This window comes from Cyprinus carpio, chromosome B8 (genome assembly GCF_018340385.1).
Source record: "Cyprinus carpio isolate SPL01 chromosome B8, ASM1834038v1, whole genome shotgun sequence".
NCBI lineage: Eukaryota > Metazoa > Chordata > Actinopteri > Cypriniformes > Cyprinidae > Cyprinus > Cyprinus carpio.
The window spans coordinates 5,771,950-5,791,967 of NC_056604.1; the positions used below are offsets into that span (position 1 = coordinate 5,771,950).

Below are 20,018 nucleotides of genomic sequence, written 5' to 3' on the forward strand. Positions count from 1 at the left end.
AGGGTAGGTTAGGTTAGGGTAGGGTAGGTAGGAAGGAAGGAAGGAAGGATCAGACACAGATGGTGAGTTCTTTACCCAGGTCCATGTTGTCGGCCTGTGGGCGCTGTGAATACGGAATGCCTTTGTAAACAGCATCTAGCAGCTTGTCCTTCACCTGAGTGATCGTGTCACAGTTTAGCACCTTAACAGGGATTTCTGTACCGGCCTCTCCCTCCGGAGGAATACACATGAGCGTCTGTGACAGAGCAACACAGAGACCCGGGATAACATTAGCAACAATAGAAAACATGACAATATTGATCAACAAGATGAACAGCAAAGACACAAAAACATGTCTCTATTAAAATCTAGTATGTAGACCACACACACTAACATACATATGGACTTACGAGGGTGTGGAAAGGTCAAGGCACATTTTCTTATACACTCTACAGCTCTATTTTGCCCGGCTCTGCCAGCATATCAAAGATTGATCGGGATCCTGTTTCATGCCTCGGCCTGATTTATCATAATAGCCATCTCAACTTTAACTGTTATGTCAATGGTGAAATATTTATCCGCCTGCAAAGCGGTATTCCGAATATGTGAAACACGCAGGTTTTGATAAAACGGTCACAGATCGATAAAAACAAACGGCAAGAGGTGATTGATCCGGCCACAAACTAGGATTCATATGACATGTCTGAAGGAAAAAGATACTTTACGCTTAAGTGTGTAATCTTTTTGATGTTAAAACACTCAGTTTAATATGCAGAGACAACCATAAGAAAGACATTTATAGGTTTGTTCCGTAGAATAGTGTAAACATCTTCTCTGTTGTGGTAACAAAATATTGATCCGTTTCTTTTTAGCAGCCTAAACAACACAGCAACGTTGAGTCAACCAGAGGTATGACTTTGGGGGCAGGACTATTTGTTTGACTGACCAATGACAGACAAAGAAGTGTTCATCAGAAATTTTAGGGAAAAAAGTAAATGAACGAACAAATAAGTTAAAATTTACAGATTTTGAAATGATTAACATTTTAAGTGCTAACAAAATGTTAGCACTTAACCAACCAGCAATGTTAGCACTCAACCAATGGCATGACTCTGGGGCGGATCTATTTGTTGACTGACCAATTAAAGACGAAGAAGTGTTCAGCAGGAATTTCATATAAAAAAAGTAAATGAACGAACAAATAAGTTAAAATTTACAGATTTTGAAATGATTAACATTTTAAGTGCTAACAAAATATTCATCTGTTTATTTATAGTATTACGACAAACACAGCAACACTGACTTAACCAATGGCATGACTTTGGGGGCGGTACTATTTGTTTGACTGACCAATGACAGACGAGGAACTGTTCAGCAGAAATTTCAGAGAAAAAAGTAAATAAATTAATGAACAAGTAAGTGTAAAGGCACAGAATTTGACATTATTACTGTTTCGACGCTGGTCAAAAATCAAGATTAATCATAAAACAGATTTGTTTTGTTTCTGAAAAACAAACCATGGTACCATGTCCATATAAAATGTAGTAACATTGTACATTTAATACTTCTGTCAGTTTATGAATGAATCTTTTACTGTATGAATGTACTGGACCTAATTTTTTTTTTGCCATAGTTACTATGGTAAAGCTCTCATAAAGCAATAAAACCGTCATGCAGCCATATAGCTTTGATAAAATAAACAAGACAAGCTGTAGAATGTGTGCATCAGCTTATTTATGCAGCCAGTAGCATAAGCGAAATCATAAAAAAACAGCCCTCAGCACTTACCGAGTGAGTAACACATACAAATAACAGCTTCATAAACAGGCAGGCCAGTTACATTAAAGAGCCGAGCGTTTATTATGAAGCCGATGCTTTGATATATCTCCATTCACACCGTGACAACAGTCCATATAAATTCATGAGAAGACCTTTTGTGTGCATGGGCTGCGTTAATCGTGTGATTAAAACAATGCAGCTGGCACTGGTGCGCGACTGTGCATCCGTAATCGCGGCTACTCGCTGATCATTAGCTCTTGGCAATTCCTCCCCTCCAGCCGCGGCTCACACGCGAGGAGTTTGTGATTAAAACCCAATTACACAGTAAATTACGGAATTCTCTCGGAGACGTAGCCTAGCTATATTTAGGACATCCGGCGTCGGTTTAGGAGCTGGATTGGGTTGAAACTCAGAGCTTGGAGGAAATTAGGGTTTTACGAAAGCTTAACACCATAAAGATCAGTTCTCGTCTCTGGCTGTGTGTGTGTGAGAGTGTGTGAAGATGAGACTGTGTAAAGGTGACTTTAGTGTGTCCTTTAGCATGTGTTCACACACCCACAGGCAGACTTCCTGGCACAACTGAGATGTTTCATGCTTAAAGGAAGAGTACATAGAGTACAAGAATAGTTTTGAAATATCTTATTGTATAAATCATCTTCATTTTATCAACTATCAACATTTAAATGAACATTAGGGATATAAAAATTGATTGACTGATGCCTCAATCTGAATTGATTACATTGTTACATGATTACTATTATTAACATATAATATAGAATTATATATAGTATAAATTAATAACATTTATATATGATAATAATAACATAACTACTATGGTGGCACCAATATTAAAAGTATGGCTAATACTTTAATAATTATTATATAATATATATTGATATATTATTATAATATATATTACATACCACATATATACAATGGTGGCAACAATTCTTTATTAGTATGTAAATACTAATACTACTACTACTAATAATAATTCTTATTATATAAATTAGAATAATTCTATGTATTAAGATATCATAATATATAATATATATTATAAAATATATAATTAAATATAATAATAGTTATTATCACTATTACTATTATTACAATTAAAAAAAAAAAATAGAATTTAAATGATTTTAACAAATAGTTTTAAATACTACACATGAATTTAGCCATTAAAACCATTAAAAAATTAGAGATGGCAAAGACAATCTAAATGTAATAATATGGCAGAACTTACCATGCACAATTTAATATCTAATATGCAAAGCTAAACTGACCAATCAGCATTCAGAACTGGAACAATCTCATTAATAATTCATGACGTGTCACATTTTTTAAACAGAGTCGAAACAAGGGCAAATATTTACACCCTTAATGAATACATTAACATACACGCTGTGTTACAGGTGAGCCTGACCTTTTCTGACGGCCCCTAGGGTCCTCTCTTTAGGGTTGACAGCTAAGACAGCTGAATAACTGTGCCACATATACTGATTCCCCTAAGCTGATCTATACTGAATACTGTGGAATTGATGAGCTGCCCTATAACTTTAACTACCACGGAGGAGCCATAGATTAAAGCTCATTCATTGGTCAGCTCGTATTGTTCCATTTAAAATCAATGTACAGAACTCTGTCTGCGCAGACAGTAAATATGCTCTTTAGTGTAGTCATGTTTGTGTATTTGAGAGAGACGGTGTAAATCAGCTGCTGTATTTCCTTGCTGTCTGCTGAGATAAATGAGGAACATCGGGGTTGTTTTATGAGTGCCATGATAAACTCTTAGATTTGTTTCAGTCATTACAGACTCTGATCAGGACCTTCTTTGTTTTTTCTCAATTTACTTCTGTCCCTTTTTTGCCACCTCTGACAAACCCTGCTCTGAAAGTCACGTTATAACTTACTCTGCTTGGCCTGATAGACATTTGAGCTCTCGAGTCAGTTTTAAGGCCGATGGGACACTAATGACCACTAGGATTCAGAAATAAGAACCGGATCTTAATCAGAACCAGAAAAAAAAAAAAAAGATATTGGATTGATATTACATATGCAGACAGAATACTGTCATAAAATATAAATATAAGCATGACAGCTATTGACATGATTGCAAAGCCTTTAAAAAAAAAAAAAACGAACTGAAAAACAGTAATATTGCAGTATGATATTTCATACAAATGGACTTGGACTTGGTGTGAAAAGCGTATTAGTCTGGGTTAAAACTAAAACCATTAAATTTGTTTTGTTAGTTGAATTAACATGAACTGAAATAATAAAAATATAAATAAACTTATATTATTTCAGCCAGTTGCCAAAGCAATATCTAATGTTAGTTTACTAAAATTACTAAAACTAAGACTAATGAATACAAACTAATTAAAAACTATACACACATATAAACAAAGATAATAAAAAAATGACAAAAACACAAAACATAAGTCCTAAAACTAACTAAAACTAAAGAGAAGAACACGCAAAAATTATATCAACTTCAAAATATGGACAAAATTAAAATAGTACCCTAAAACAAGACTGGTATTAGTATTAATAAATATAATTTCTAGCTGGAAGCATCTGAAATGTTAAACTTTTGTAGTGTTGATACTTTTCAAACGTATATTTGAGCTGAAGTCAAATGCTTGTGGTCTTTCATGAGGCAGGGAGTGCTGGGAGACAGGAAGAGGGATTATGGGATACGTGAGAGAGCGTCACCACGGGAACACTGACCAGCTGCTTGTAGTCGATTTGCTGTCGGATGAGCTTGTCTTCGCTCAGGGAGTATCTGGCCTCTCCTGTGATGGCGTCTATGGGACCTTTTTCCATCTGCTGTTTTATAGCACAGTAGAGCATAAAAAGAGGCTCACCAGCACACTCCTGCACAGAGAGAGAGAGAGAGAGAGAGAGAGAGAGAGAGAGAGAGAGAGAGAGAGGGAGGGAGCGAGAGAGGTCATGTTCTACACTTTTGAAGGGTTTTATTTTCTCCCTGAAGTCCACTTATAATGTTAGTCAAGGTTTCTTGCAACAAAGTTTCATATGTTCATTTCCCACCTTCTCACTGACCCACAGAATTTAACAGGCTGTTTTTTGCTACTGTACCTTTAAGACCTCTATATAAATAAAAATACCTGTTACGATTGGCTAAGCAATCCATTCTGGTTAATGCATACTCACACAACATCCATAAAAATACTGAGCTAATTAACTATTTCATTGAGTTTCATGAATCAGAAATAAAGTCAATATATATTACTGATCAAAAGTTTTAAAAAGGTTTTTTTTTTTTAAATGTTTACCTTTAATTGATAAAAAAGTGACAGTAAAGACTACACTGGTGCAATAAAATTTGCCTTTAAAATGTGTTTTTTTTATTGTTGATATTTATTCTATTCAAAGAATACTGAAACAATCTAATAATAAACATATGTATTATCAAATATTAAAATTTCAACATTGCTAATAATTAGATTTTTTTAAAATGATTTCTGAAAGATCATGTGACACTGAAGACTAGAGTGGTTCAGCTTTGCATCTCACCAACACCAAACTTTTGAACAGTAATGTACACATAAAAACTAGAGATCCCAAACCCATTAAAATCACTATATGAAAACACAGACATCCAATGTTAATAATTAAAATAAAAACATTGAAAAAACAAAAAACAAATCCTATTTAAAATAGAGTTTACAGAAGCTTTATAAACAGAAGCTTTGTGTTGTGAACATTTTAGTACGTCTATGTAGAACCTCAGTGCTTTTATTTCCAAAAGAGCAAGGAAATCATGTTTTCCATTACGTGTCTCCTTTAAAACCTTTTACCTTTAAAGAACACGCTGAAAAACTCCAGACGACTTCCTGAGCAAAATACCACAGAACATCAATTCAATAAAATCCCAACGAGCTGTAATTTTCACACAATTCGAAAACGCCTAATTGCACCTTTAAATACAGTACAGAGGAAGCAGCAATGAAAGGAGCAAGAAAAGACGTGTTCTGACCAAAAGGAAGTGAAAAAGAGAAACAAGGTGGCGAGCGTGCAGAGAAAGAAAGCGCGGCCTTGAGAACGAGAGACACGTCCGATCGCGGTTCTTTTCAGATGGCATTTGTGAAGTTTGGAGAAGTCTCCAATTACCCACTTAAAAGCGTTTGATGACTAAACAGCGATACGGAGGGGAGGCTATTATTTAGTTCTTAGGCAAGATCAGCTTGACATTATTAATTACAGCATGACATCCTGAATCACACTCTTCTAACTCAGGCGGAGAGGGTTACCCAGCATCCATTGCACGCCTAACTGCAAGTAATTTTAAACAACCAGCCTCCGAACTCTATATCAAATGCATTTAGTCTTAATATATACATCAAATCCTCATCTTTCTATTGCTTTTAGAGGCTGTCGGTGTTCTGGCTCCGTCTGCTATCCATAGTCTGCCCGTTAGACCCTGTTATGACACAACAGATGTGTGTCATGGGATCCATGCCAGGTTTCGCAGTGTAAATGCAGATGACATGAACTGACAGCACAAGAGGAAGCCTTAATATCTGTTACTCTTGTAGGATTAAGTCACCACAAAATGAAAATTCTATCATCATTTACACACCCTCATTTCGTTCTAAACCTGCATGAATTTCTTTCATAAAATCTAAACGTGAACTCAAAGAATGAAAGCATATAGTGAAAATGGACTGTTAAGCCCCAAAACAATAAAATAAAATAGCCATAATACTAGTCCAGAAGACTATACACAACTAAAATGTGTCACCCAACTCTGCTGGAAATATCATTTAAGCTGTAGTTTGCTGGTTGAAGGTGGTTACTGAACGTTACTGAAAGCTGCATAACTTTGAATGAAAATTCTATTAAGGTTACTGGGAGAACATTTGTTCAAAGCTTTGAGAGAACCTTGCCAGAAAGTTCTGAGAGTGTTCACTGAGTAAATGTTCTAATGTTAAATGCTTGTTAATAAGATGATGTACACAACATAAATGTACAACAGATATAAACATACTGAATGCTCTGGCTCATGATATATATGAAATTACAAGTACACACAGGCAGAGCAACAAAGTCGTACCGAGAACGCATTTCATGGTAATTACAACTAGAGGCCTGTATGGTGGCCAAAACACTTTTAACATCTGTACTGATGGGACGTAAAGACACTGGGCGGCCGGCCAGAGCTACATTCCGTAGGGCAACTGCAGCCTTGAATGCACAAAGGGCCTGATGTTCCCGCCCTAAGCGCTAATAGCCATCTCAATCTGCTTCAGCCTAATTCAGCGGTGTTTGGGTCGTCCTGGTGAACTCTGGAACACCTGACAGGATGTGGGATTGAGCGGGTGCCCTCCACGCGGCTGATTTCAGGGTTGGGCGGAAGCCGCGGCATTCCTGAGTCGCTATCTGGAGCATGGGCTTTAGCGAGATTTATTAGCAGGCTTTGCGGTGAGTCAGGCCGTCAGAAACGTCAGCGCGCATGATCTTCTCGCACACAAGATGCTAGTTAGCCAGAGAGCAGTATGAGATTGTCGCTCAAATTTGCGTAGGACTTTGCAAAGCACGTTATTAAAACTTACTGAATGTTTATGTTAGAAACCACATCACAAACCTTGAGGAAGCGGTGCAGGAGGAACGTGAACCAGTTAGTGAGCATCTTCTCAGCCACAGACTCAGTTCTGCAAAAACAAACGCAACTCATGAGTGATGATTATGTTGTGTGTTCTGAACAGTTGCTATGGTATTGCTAGGTGGTTATTTATGTGGTTTTTAGCACGTTGCTATGTGGTTGCTAAAGTGTTCTGGGTGATTGCTAGGGCATTGCTTTGCAGTTATTAATGTATTTTGGGGAGTTACAAAGGCATTCTGGGTAGTTGCTAGGGTGTTTAGGGTGCAGTGTTTAGTTTTTTTTTTCTCTGCATACTGCTATGTGGTAATGTAGTGTTGTAAGGTATTCTGAGTGGTTACCAGGGCATTGCTATGCAGTTGCTAAGGCATTGAGGGTGGTTGCTAGGGTGTTACTATGCAGCTGCTAAGGTGTTTAAGGGGGTTGTAAGACCTAACTGTGCAGTTGATAAGGTTGTCTGCATGTTTTTTTGCATGCTGCTATATGGGTGTGTAACATTGTAAGGTGTTCTAAGTGGATTCTAGGGTGCTGCTATGCCGCTGCTAAGGTGTTCTGGGGGTTGCTAGGGCATTGTTCTGCAGTAGCTTAGATGTTCTGGGGGTTGCTAGAACCTTGCTAATTTTTAACAAGTGTGGTGATTAATCATATAGTAACACTGGAGGAATTGTCATGCTCCACGATTACCATCTCTTACCGTCTAAGCAGTAGTTTGGGATGGTTGCGGTTCTCCAGGTTCTTTTCAATCAGGTCAGCAAGAAGCTGTTTGAGAACCACAGTGGCATACTCCATCCGTCCCTGCAGTGCCGCCATGAGGAGGGAGGCCACATTGCCGCGATCCCTCATAGAGAAGGACCTTTGAGCCTCCAGCGTGTGGATGAAGGTCAGCAAGAACATCTTGTTGTGCAGCAGTTGACTGAACAAGCGTAGGGCCTTCTCCACATTAGCCGGAGACTGAGAGGAGAGGGAACATTTGATTAAACGAAAGAAAAAGCATGAGAACAAAAACACGATTGGAAAAGCCAGACAGGAAGGAGATGAGAGAAACATGCGCAACAACATTGTTGCCTGAATGCATACTTGAAAAAAAGCTCTGCTGCGATGAGATTTAATTGTTCTTTGCTGACTATTTTCAAAACATTTTTTGGTAAGGCATGTCTCTAGACGGCTATTCCACCAGGGCCTTGCAGGGCTGCTGATTTCATTCTGCCTGAGGTTTTAATTAAAAAGCATGCTGAAAGAGGGCTGTTCTCTCTGAAGCTCACTACTGAGACAGCAGTACCGTAGCTTCAGAGCTTAGGGGATCTTTTTAAAGCACATCTAGGGTTTTTTCTACTTTCTTTTTTTGGCAGGAGGATTAAAAGAAAATGGTCTATGAGTTGTGGCAACCTACTTATTGGCACTTGCAAGTGACAGATGACACCTGGTGACAGAAATCGAACCAAGAGATTTTAAAAGTACCCTTACATCCAGCTCCTTTAGAACCGGGTGTTCTTCGATGCCAGGGAACATCACTCTCATGGTGTAGGTACGATACTCCAGGAAAGGGATCTTCACACCGTCCATGTCGTTTGTCAGCTCTTGGATGTCTGTCTGCAGCTCAGCGAATGCTGAGAGTAATAAAGAACAAAAGAGACCCGTATCCATCAGACTGAAGAACATCTCATATGCTGTGACAGACTAGGGGGATTTCTCACCATATTTTGAGATTACTGGCATTAGCTACAATATGGTAAGGAATGGTTATTTTGTGTCTTTTCCATTTCGCATCTTCAAGAAATTTAGGAACTTCATGAGACAGAAACTCAGAAATATGTTAGGGAAACTCTGAAATATGTTAGGGAAACTCTGAAATATGTTAGGGAGTTCTAATCAACTAAACCAGATTTGAATTTAATTGGTTTCCTTTGGAACTTTTTGGTGTAGCTGGTTGTTTTGTTGATGGTAATCAAACACCATTTTCTTGTCTAATAGGGGAGTTTTTACATCAATCACAGAATCAGTTTTGGGAGATTAAATGAAATTATCCATCACTGATTGAAAACATGAAAATTGAAACCATTTTTCTCTGTAATTGAGTTTTTTTGCACAATAATATTGACTGCTCTTGATTTTTATAAAAAGTGAGTTTAGTACTACAGTATGTAAAAGTGATTATATTTAGTATTTCTGCTTTCACTAAATTGCACTTAAAACATCATATGTTTCAAATATAATATATTTCAGAATTAAAAATAAACAATATTTACTATATACATAAATACACACATACATATATTATACTGAAATATATTTGAATATATTTTAAAATGTTATTTATTCCTGTAATAGCAAAACTGAATTTTCACTGGGAGAACCAGATCGGAGTTATTACTCCAGTCTTCAGTGTCATGTGATCACTTCAGAAATCATGCTAATATGCTGATTTCTTCTTATTATCAATATTGAAAACAGTTGTGCTGCATAATATTTTGTGGAAATAGTGATACTTTTTTCAGGATTCTTTGATTAACAGTTTAAAGTAAAAGTATTTATTTGAAATGTAAATCTTTTGTAACATTATAAACGTCTTTACTGACACTTTTGATCAAGTCAATGCATCTACAATGATCAAAATTATTTTCGCTCTCTCTCTCTCTCTACATATATATGACAGCACTTCTGGAATGAATGCAAACAGTTTCAGTCTCTGGGAAACTATGCCGACTGACAAAAGACAGAAATGAAAAAACTATAAAATCATTGCATTTGCATGCATTCATTCCAGTATCTCATGGCATTCTTTTAACAAATGCATAAATAACACAGCACCGTGTCTGCCTGAGCTACAGATCCTTTTAAAGCTGTGAATAAAACCGGTATCAAAGGATGAGGACATTATGACGTCATGACCCAGTTCAATCCCTCCACAAAGACTGCGTCAAACTCTGCAAGAATCCAGGCTACTGCAGTGTGAGAACGCATCCGACTCGCTCCCGTTCGGCGCCCACGGGACACCAAGCGCACAATAAAATAATACATCACAGCTCCGCTTGATTTATCCTGCGGGTTAAAACCATTAGTAGCTCATTAAAACACTCTCCACACCTGTCTGAAACAGCTTGGCACGGGCCATATGCACCACAGATGCTGAACTACCCCCAAATCTTACCTTCCTTGCACTCTAGTGCGACCCGGGACTCCAGATTGTCCATCTGCAACTGCAGGCGTTTGAGCGTGCGGTCGGCGTCCCGCGTCTTACGCTTGTAGGCGATGAGCACAGCGATGATGGCGATGAGGAGGACGCCGCCACCAGCTCCGATCCCAATGATGGCGGGCAGCGTGAGAGTGCTGTCGGAATAGATGTGAAGCATTCCAGGAGAATATTCCAGGCCACCCACGAGAATCTACACGCACAGACAAAAGAAACTATTAGAATGGGTTGAGCACCAGGCCCTTCACAATCTATCTTTAGTGGGTCATAATGAGGGCTTTTGATTTGCTGAGGGCACTCATACTGTTTCTTCTTGAATGAAATCAGCTCGCAATTAGAATTACCGCAGAATTATGCACTTGTTCGACACATTCATGTCGCGTTCCTCCACCTGCGATGAGAGAACAATCGCTCACGCCTCCATCAGACACCGTGACCACTAATCCACATCAAATTACTTCAAAAAGTCACTTTGGCACAGGTATGCATGCAATTAGGCAGAAATCAGCAGGTAACAGAGGTCTAGTCAGAGACTGGGGTCCGACTGGGGCATGGTACCGGGAGCTCTGCCTTGCGCTATTCACGGACCAATTAAGCGCGGCATCCAGCCGTCTGTCCTAACAAGTTTCACCTTTCTGTGGCTGCTCGGGCTCCGTGTGGCTGCATGAATTATTGAGACTCGGTGATAGAGGGGAACAAAGTGAATCCTGGAGCGCTGTCGATATGTGTCAGGTCATTAGCTGAGTGATCCCAGCACTCTGGATCCCACTATGTCTCTCTCTCTCTCTCTCTCGTTCTTTTTTCCCTTTTTTATGGGTGTTTCTCTACACTGTGGATTCACAAACTGGAACTCAACTGAATAATCTGTCCACAGACTTAGTGATAATCAATCAAATAGCAAGGTGTTGGATCGAATTAAGTGGCATAATGTGAATGTATACCTTACATGGAGAGGAATAGGTCCTGGATTTGATTAGAATTGACTTGTTGTGATGCTATTGGTCAGTTCTGAAAGTAATTACTGCAACAAGGTTTGTATTCAGGAAACAGTATTGGCAAAACATTCAGCGATTTAATAACCAAAACTAGGTTTTCTGAAGAAATTCATGTCATGATGCTAGAGTGTGCGCTGGGGCGTTGCTATGTAGATCAAACTGAGGAGTGAATCTTTATGTTGATAGCAAATCGATTCAATTCATGTTTCACTGATTTGATTTAGAAGCGATACTTGCACACATTCAGAACAATTCAGTTAAATTTTATATACAACTACCTTCTATCCATTCGTCCATCCATCTATAAATTATAAGTCTGAAAATATATACATATTCATGTACATTATATATTTCTAAACATACATTAACATACACATTACATTGTCAGGCTTATAACTTTATATTAAGCATTTGTAATTTGTTCCCATTTAATCCTTCATATATACATATTGATTCAGTCATATTTCAAATACTGAATTGGCGCGGCTACTCAAAAAGCCACATGATTTGAGGCATCATTCATGTCTGTAGCACAAACGGTGCAGGATCAAACGTGTTAAAGTTGAATACTTGGGGTCAAGAGTTTGTTCAAATGACTAACACAAAATTATAGTGAGGTTTTCCCGAGCAATGACCATTAACGCAAGCTGTTATTATCAATAAAGGGGGCTGAACATGTCTCAGATGCTCTTTCTAAGCATATGTCAGGGCTCAGGAAGGTTATGAAGGATTCCTGTCTGCTGTTTGTAATAATTGTTCGGGCTGCCGGGAGAGCAGATAGCTAGATTACGTGGGAAATTGCTTGTATCAGCGCTCCCTATAATCCTAATAAGTACTTAATGTACGGCGAGCCACTTCCAGTTGACCTTTATGTTTTCCGTTTTAGCATTAAGGTAAAAAATGGCCATGCGGCAGTGGCTTATTATGAGATTGATTAAATGAGAGGCACAATGCCCGAGTCCATGCAAACCAAACATTCAGCATTTCCGCCATCTTACAGCCGTCCATTCATTTTCTGCCACCTTTATTGGTTGATATACAATAAATAAGGAGCCGTAAATTCTCAGTCAGTGCAATGAGAGGTGAGCATGTTTTGCTCTTCAGCTGCACGAGAGGCTCCTTATAGATTAGATGTTTATAATGCATAATGGGGAAATGTCATAGCTGCATGATCCTCACCATCACTCGCTGCTCTCCGGTCAGATCTGGTGAATCACAGAGCAGCTGAGATTCAGAGACTGTTAACAGACAGGGCGTTTCTCCAATCATCACGCTGTAATTCAGCCGGGCGTTGCCAGGAGCAGAAGGGATGAGGTTCTTGCCCTGTTTACAGATGAAGGCACAGAAAAATGATCATACATAATTTGATGTCCAGAAATGAAATGTAAGATATATATATATAAATAATTATTTTATATTTTTTATGTTAAATATAAAAAAAGCATTAAAAAAGAATAACATTTTAAATTTAAAATGTTTAAGAACATTCTGATTTTTTGTATTATGACTTATTATATTTCAGAATTCTCCATCTGCCATCAGATGTGCAATCTGGGTTATATGAAGCGACAGGAACACTTTTTGTAAGCGAAGAAAACAAAAATAATGACTTTATTCAACAATTCCTTTGTCAACAGTCTCCTCTGTGTCTCTCCATATCACCGTATGCTCTTCTATATCATCCACGCCACAAGGATGTGCTGCTTCTACATGTATTTAGCTTTGATTTGAAAGAAAACAGCGCATCCTTGTGGTGTGGATGATACAGAAGAGCAAACGGTGATATGGAGAGACACAGAGGAGACTGTTGACAAAGGAATTGTTGAATAAAGTTGTTATTTTTGTTTTCGTCGCTTACAAAAAGTGTTCCCGTCGCTTCATATAACCTAGATTGCACGTCTGCATCCCTTTAATGTAAGCAAAAAAAAAAGCTAATTAAATAAAAAAAGTTCTTAGTGGTCTTTTTATTGCATAATAAATATGTATAATTCTGCATTTTGGGAACAAAATATTTTAGAGCGAAATATGACTTTTTTCGTCAAAATGCAAATTGAAAAATGTAAATACAGGATGACGAGATTATCACAAACGTCATGCCTTCAAGATGATGGGCGATCCTGGTTTGACCTCCAGAATCCCAGCATTCCCAAGGGGGTCGAAGGTCGGGTTCGGATAGTATGTGAAAGGAGTTCCATTGAGGATGAGGAGGGCGGACACATGGTCCAGGATGAAGCCGAACTCATCCGGATGAACTCCGAAATCTGGAACCTGCCGTTTGGTGTAGATGATGCCCGGAGCCAAGCATGTCAGGACAGAGTCATTTACCAACGTACAAACCTACAGAGGAACATCCAGACATGAGTTCTAATCACGTAAACAACAAGCTGTTCGTAATGATGGTGGGGGCAGAGAGGAGAAGGACAGCTGGTGGGGAACTCACGTTTGTGGTCTCCACTCCTCCATATTTGGCTCTGACTTTGGGTTCCTGAATGGTTAGCAGATTGGTTCCTGTGACCGTGAGGGTGGTGCTGCCACTATCAAAACAAACAAACAACACTCGTTTCATACCTCAAATCGAGTGACTATATGACTGTAGTCTATTGCTAGCAAGTCAGAATTTAGGTTCTAGTGAATAGTAAGCAGCAAAATTGTGAAATAAGCACTGCACCAATTCTATTTTTTTCAGATGGCGGGCTGGCTATATTTCTCGTTTCTATTTCATCATACTCAAACTATTTTAATTATCAGTACTTGAGCTTGCTATATATCTGTATCTTTGTGCTAATCAGACTACAGAGTCATTGACGTATGCTAACTCTCTATTGGAAACGGCTGAGTGAGTTTCTGCCCACGTGGAGCATTTCAATTCATTCATTTCTGAAATTCTATTAGGCTTTGGATGCTGGAGACATATTAGCCTGTGTAGACATCAGACAGTGTGGAATCTCTCTAGGGTTTGGAACGGAGTTATTAAGCGTGTGTGAGATTGTGTTAACGTACTTAATGATGCTCCAGTTGGGCTCCACGCTGGAAATGGTTGGATCTTCGGAGTAAATGTAATGCGTGGCGCTGGTGACTTCGGCCTTGTCAATTAACAGCTTGACGGATGAAGTACCAGAACCTGATGCTGAGGGTGGCGTCACACACACTATCTCACGCACCGTTCTCCTGTTGGAACAAAACATGAAGTTCTATTACACAAAAACAGAAATATTTGAAGCCATTTTCATATTTTTGTCCCTTTTGAAAAAGGAATCGAAACCTGACTACATAAACAGCCTAAACCCTCTCAGAACCATCAAAATAGACCAGCTTAACCATCTTGCCCAGGCTGGGAGACCAGCTAACCACCTTAGAGTGGTTTAACTCTTTTTTTAGATGGTTGAAAGGACCTCTAACGTGTTGTGGATGCAGGTTTCTCTACCAGCAAAATGTTTTGGGCAACTAGCATCACCAACTGATGTTGGTAATCAACATGACTAGACCAAAATGAACCAGTCTAAACTTGAATGGGAATACATGCTGGTCTTTTCAGCCATTAATTGCATAAATTGCTAGTAGACTGGCATTAAAGGCACCTTAATGTCAGATTTAATGATCTAGAACAAATGAGTGTTTAATAATTACAGAAACTGCATATTTCGGGATTTAATGATATGGGTGTTTAATAATTACAGAAACTGCATATTTCGGTGAAAAATTTAATCAGAAGTAGAAAAAAAAAACATTTATATGAATATTTTTTCCCTCTTTTAATTCTGTAGTCATTAATTGTTCAAATTTCCATAAAAAATTGTAAATTAAATAATGTACACCCATATTATTTGGATCAATTTAGTAATCATTGTAGCCACTGACTATTCATTAAAAATAAACACTTTTTAATATTTAATGGATATTTAATGACTACAGTACTAACTGATTGACTGAAATGGAAATAAAAGTTGAAATATATATACACATTTAATTTTTTATGGTTTTTCTACCAGCAAGGTTTCTTTGGCCAACCAGATTCACCAGGTGAGATTTGTAAGTGAAGACCATGGCTAGACCAGCATAAACCAGTCTAAACTTGAAGGGGAATACATGCTGGTCTTTTCAGCCAATAAACTGCTTTTAGAATGGTTTTAAAGGCACCATAATGTCAGATTTAATGATCTAGGAACAAATAAGTGTTTAATAATTGCATAATTACAGAAACTGCTTATTTCTAGCAAACATGGAATCATAAGTTGGATAAAATAAATAAATAAAGACAGTTTTAAAAGAATATTTTTTACCATCTTCTAACTCTGTAGTCATTAAATGTTTGAATATTCATTTACATTTCTAAATTAAATAAGTGTGTGTATATATATATATATATATATATATATATATATATATATATATATATATATACATATATAATATAAACATTATTTAATCAATAAATATTTTAATAATCACTGTAGTCATTGAATATTCATTAAAAATATTTATTTTAATATTTAATGAATATTTAATGACTACAGTGCTAATTGATTGTCTGAAAGGGAAATAGAAAAATATATTTATTTTTTATGCTTTTTGTACCAATAAGATATCTTTGGCCGACCAAATTCACCAGCTGAGATTTTGTGAACAACATGGCTAGACCAGCATAAACCAGTCTAGACCAGGTCTTTTTAGCCAGGAACTGACAACATTACACAATTTATATCTTCTAAGCAGATGTTACTCCATTTTAATCACCACACAGCTCGCTAACAATCACAACTAGCAATGCATCATGTTTCCTGGCACAGGAGCATGTGGACATATTTGAGGACGGCCACGCACGCTCATTCGATTTCATGTGGAAATGACACATCTCGCTTCCTCCGAAGCCCAACTGTATCCCACAGATGTCGAGGGACCCAGATGTGATCCGCGCCGGAAGATCCGGTTTAGAGCTGACAGAAACGCTGCTCACCTGACAAACAGACACTCTTCCTGGGCCAAAAACACGGTCACGGCGCTCCCGGCGTCCAGATGTCGGCCTGAGATAGTCAGCCTGGTCCCGCCGGACACGGGTCCTTTCTCCGGCCGCACCCGGTTAAAACTCGGAGTCTAGAGGGACGAGAAAAGCAGCGCTAACTTCCGAACAGATGGAGCTCACGAAGCACGATACGGATGCTCAAGCGTGCGCTTGTTTTCCTCACTCTGGTACTACATGAAGAGTTTAGGGCGATCGCTTGTTTTCCTCACTCTGGTACTACATGAAGAGTTTACACTCATCACTGTAATAGAAATGTCCTGTTTGCTCTTTGTTTGTGCGGGGGTCGTTTGTTTCGACGTAGTCTCGCAGTAATTAGTTGCATACCTGTGTAATTGGTCAGAGTGCGTGTTTTCATTTGCTTTACCCTTCTGCACGACTGAAGCTGCCTGGACGCTATCGATTAGATGTTGAGGGAATCCAGGCAGGGTCATCCATTTATATGTGTGTGTGTGTGTGTGTGTGTGTGCGTAAAGCTCCTGGGCTCGGGATAATGGGCTAATGCCCTATTCCTGCTGGGCACCACTTAAAACTCAGTGGGGAGGAAGGGGTAATTGTGTCATTCTTTACATCCCCCTTTCCTTCAACTACATTATCACATGGGCTCCACCAGCTGATTTGATTGGCTAACGGAATGGAGGAGTGGGAATCCTAACGATTCATCGGTTTCAAGTGCAAAATCAGATTGGCTGAGTCTCAAAGGATGGATTCGTATTGATTAGCTGTGCGTAAATCACCACAAACAAAATGTTAGCAGCAATAAGGGAATCAATATGAAGAGAACGATTAAAATATAACCGCTATGTGTAAAATTGAAGGCAGCTGCCTCGCTGGCCAGTCAGGTGCCGTTTTGTGGAAACTGCTTTAAAAAGCAACGTCATCACATTTAATATTCTATAAATTCATACAGTGTTTAATAATTACGATGCTTATTTCTATCAGAAATGGAATCATAAATTTAAATTAAAATTAAAACTGACAAAGTAAAAAATTAAGAAATCTATATTTTCTTTTCAATTAAAAATAAGCACTTTTGTCTTTAAATTTAAAGATAAATATATTTGTAGATAAAAACAGTAAGAAAAAAATTATTGTGATTCTAAATAATGGTAACAAAATATACAAATAATAAATAAAATTAAAATACAAATGAACTATGACTAAATTAATACTAAAATGGTAAATAAATAATATAAATGATAAAGATACATATTTAAAAGACATTTTTTGATTCTAAAATGGTTTTATTAATATATATAAATTATAAATGAAATAAAAAATAAAAATTAACTATGATTTAATACTAAAATGGTAAATAAATAATATAAATGATAAAAGATAAAGATGCATATTTAAAATACATTTTTTATTTTAAAATTATACATAACTTAATGAATAAATAAATCACTATAAATGATTGTTTAAATAAATAAAAATTAAATGAAAGAATAAAATACATATATTTCAACACCTATCTTTAATAAAATGAAATAAGCACTGTAATCATTAAATATTCTAAATAAAAATGGACTTTTTCCAACCACTAGGACATTTGTTCTGTCAACCAATCGCTGAACTGCACACACAGGATTATGGGATTGAATTAGGATTTGTTTTGATGCCGTCCTTCCATCATATTATTGCCTGATAAGGCAACATTCTTCAGCTAAGAGACAGCCAAGATGTCTTAAAATAATATTGTGCCTTTCCAAAACAAAGAAGTAGAGGACGTACCACAAAAGAGTACATCTGAGACGACTGGGTTCGATACTCAGCGCTGCAGTCACCGATACACAGCTCCACCGGACCACCAGGGGGACTCGACATCAGAGATTCCTCCATATCACACACGATCCTGCAGGCCAAGAACAAACACAGAAATCACTTCTGCTCTAAGCACTGCCCAGTTCAACTTAAAATCAGTTCAACTTAACTACCAACACAAAGCATAACGCACCTCTCAGCGCTGATGTATTCAGATGCAGCAGGGTTGCAGCGAACTCCGGCCACACGCACGTGAGTGATCTCTCGAACCTGCAGCCCCAGATTCTCTCCTTCGATGGTCACACGTGTGCCCCCCTCCTTCGGCCCCGTCAGTGGCCGGATCTATAAAGACAGAGATGACAGCTTCTCATTGGAGGATATAAAAGAAACTAATTCTAAGAGCTTTAAAGGTCACCATGTTGAAAGATGCAGTCTGGGATATTTGTCATGTAGGAGGACTGTCTATTTCATTTGTGCTTTTAACCATACTCTGAGGGACAATTTATGAAAAATGACATACAGAAGCTTCAAAAGTCAGACAAAACATCTTTTGAGAGCATCTTTAATGAAGAAAAAGGTATATAGAAAAATTTTAATAAATGAAAATAAATACATTTTGATTCTAAAAATAATAAATTAATAATAAATTGAACATTTTTACGTATGAAAATGGTAAAAAAACACTAAAAGATAGATAAAGATAGATTGATGAATAAATAAATCATACAGATAAATAATGATAAATACATATTTTTTAATTTAAAATGTTACAAAAGTAAAGATAAATAATAAAGATATAAATAAATATGTTCTACATTTTTAAAAATGGTAAACAAATGGATAAAAAGACAAATTCAAGAATAAATAAATAATACAGATAAATAAAGGTAATTAATTGTAAATCTAAAAATGTAAACAATTGAGGTAAATAATAAAGAAAAAAATAATTACTGTGATTCTAAAAATGATTAATCGTGATTAATCTCATCCAAAATAAAAGTTTTTGTTTAAATAATATATATGTGTGTATACGGTGTATATACATTATGTATATATATATATAAATACACACACATACATGTATATATTTAAGAAAAATATGTTATATTTATATATTAAATATATTTATATATAAACGAAATATAATAATATGAATATATAAATGTATAAACTTAAATAATTTCAAAATATATACTGTATGTGTGTGTATTTATATATACACATAATAAATATACACAAAACAAAAACTTATTTTGGATGCGATTAATCTTTTGACAACACTAAAATAAAACAATAAATAAATAAAGATCTAAATTATTTATAATAAAATCATAATATTATAAAATGACTTTCATTTTTGACAGAAATTATTTACCACCTACCCAGTGTCCCTAACATAATTCATGTGTTTCCTCACTGTTTACTTAGGGCTCATCTGAACACAAGCATGGCTTTCACATGACGTGTGTGTATTACCTTAGTGATTCTGGGATGGCTGCAGCGTACGTTGCGGCGTCCCTGATGCATCCAGTTGTGTTCGGGTGATGGACAGTGTTGCTTCAGGAGACACTTCTTATCGGCCAAACACCAGCCACACTCAAACATGCTGTCTGCCTTCAGACAGAGTCCACAGCTGTCCCTCTGAGCTTCACACTTATACAGGAGAGC

The 20,018-nt window shown here is 37.2% G+C and overlaps 1 protein-coding gene across 1 annotated transcript in view; it reads right to left on the reverse strand.

The window, feature by feature from the left end:
• The window catches only part of plxna3 (plexin A3), a 158,876-nt gene that overhangs the window by 8,538 nt on the left and 130,320 nt on the right, over window positions 1-20,018 (reverse strand). Inside the window, exons 13-26 of the mRNA XM_042729357.1 lie at window positions 19,827-20,017; window positions 18,544-18,692; window positions 18,321-18,441; window positions 16,524-16,660; window positions 14,570-14,737; window positions 14,010-14,103; window positions 13,667-13,906; window positions 12,749-12,892; window positions 10,533-10,767; window positions 8,849-8,991; window positions 8,079-8,335; window positions 7,370-7,436; window positions 4,492-4,638; window positions 76-235 (exon numbers count right to left, since the gene is read on the reverse strand). Of these exons, the coding sequence (XP_042585291.1) occupies window positions 76-235; window positions 4,492-4,638; window positions 7,370-7,436; window positions 8,079-8,335; window positions 8,849-8,991; window positions 10,533-10,767; window positions 12,749-12,892; window positions 13,667-13,906; window positions 14,010-14,103; window positions 14,570-14,737; window positions 16,524-16,660; window positions 18,321-18,441; window positions 18,544-18,692; window positions 19,827-20,017 (2,253 nt within the window). The remainder of the gene's footprint in view (window positions 1-75; window positions 236-4,491; window positions 4,639-7,369; window positions 7,437-8,078; window positions 8,336-8,848; window positions 8,992-10,532; window positions 10,768-12,748; window positions 12,893-13,666; window positions 13,907-14,009; window positions 14,104-14,569; window positions 14,738-16,523; window positions 16,661-18,320; window positions 18,442-18,543; window positions 18,693-19,826; window position 20,018) is intronic.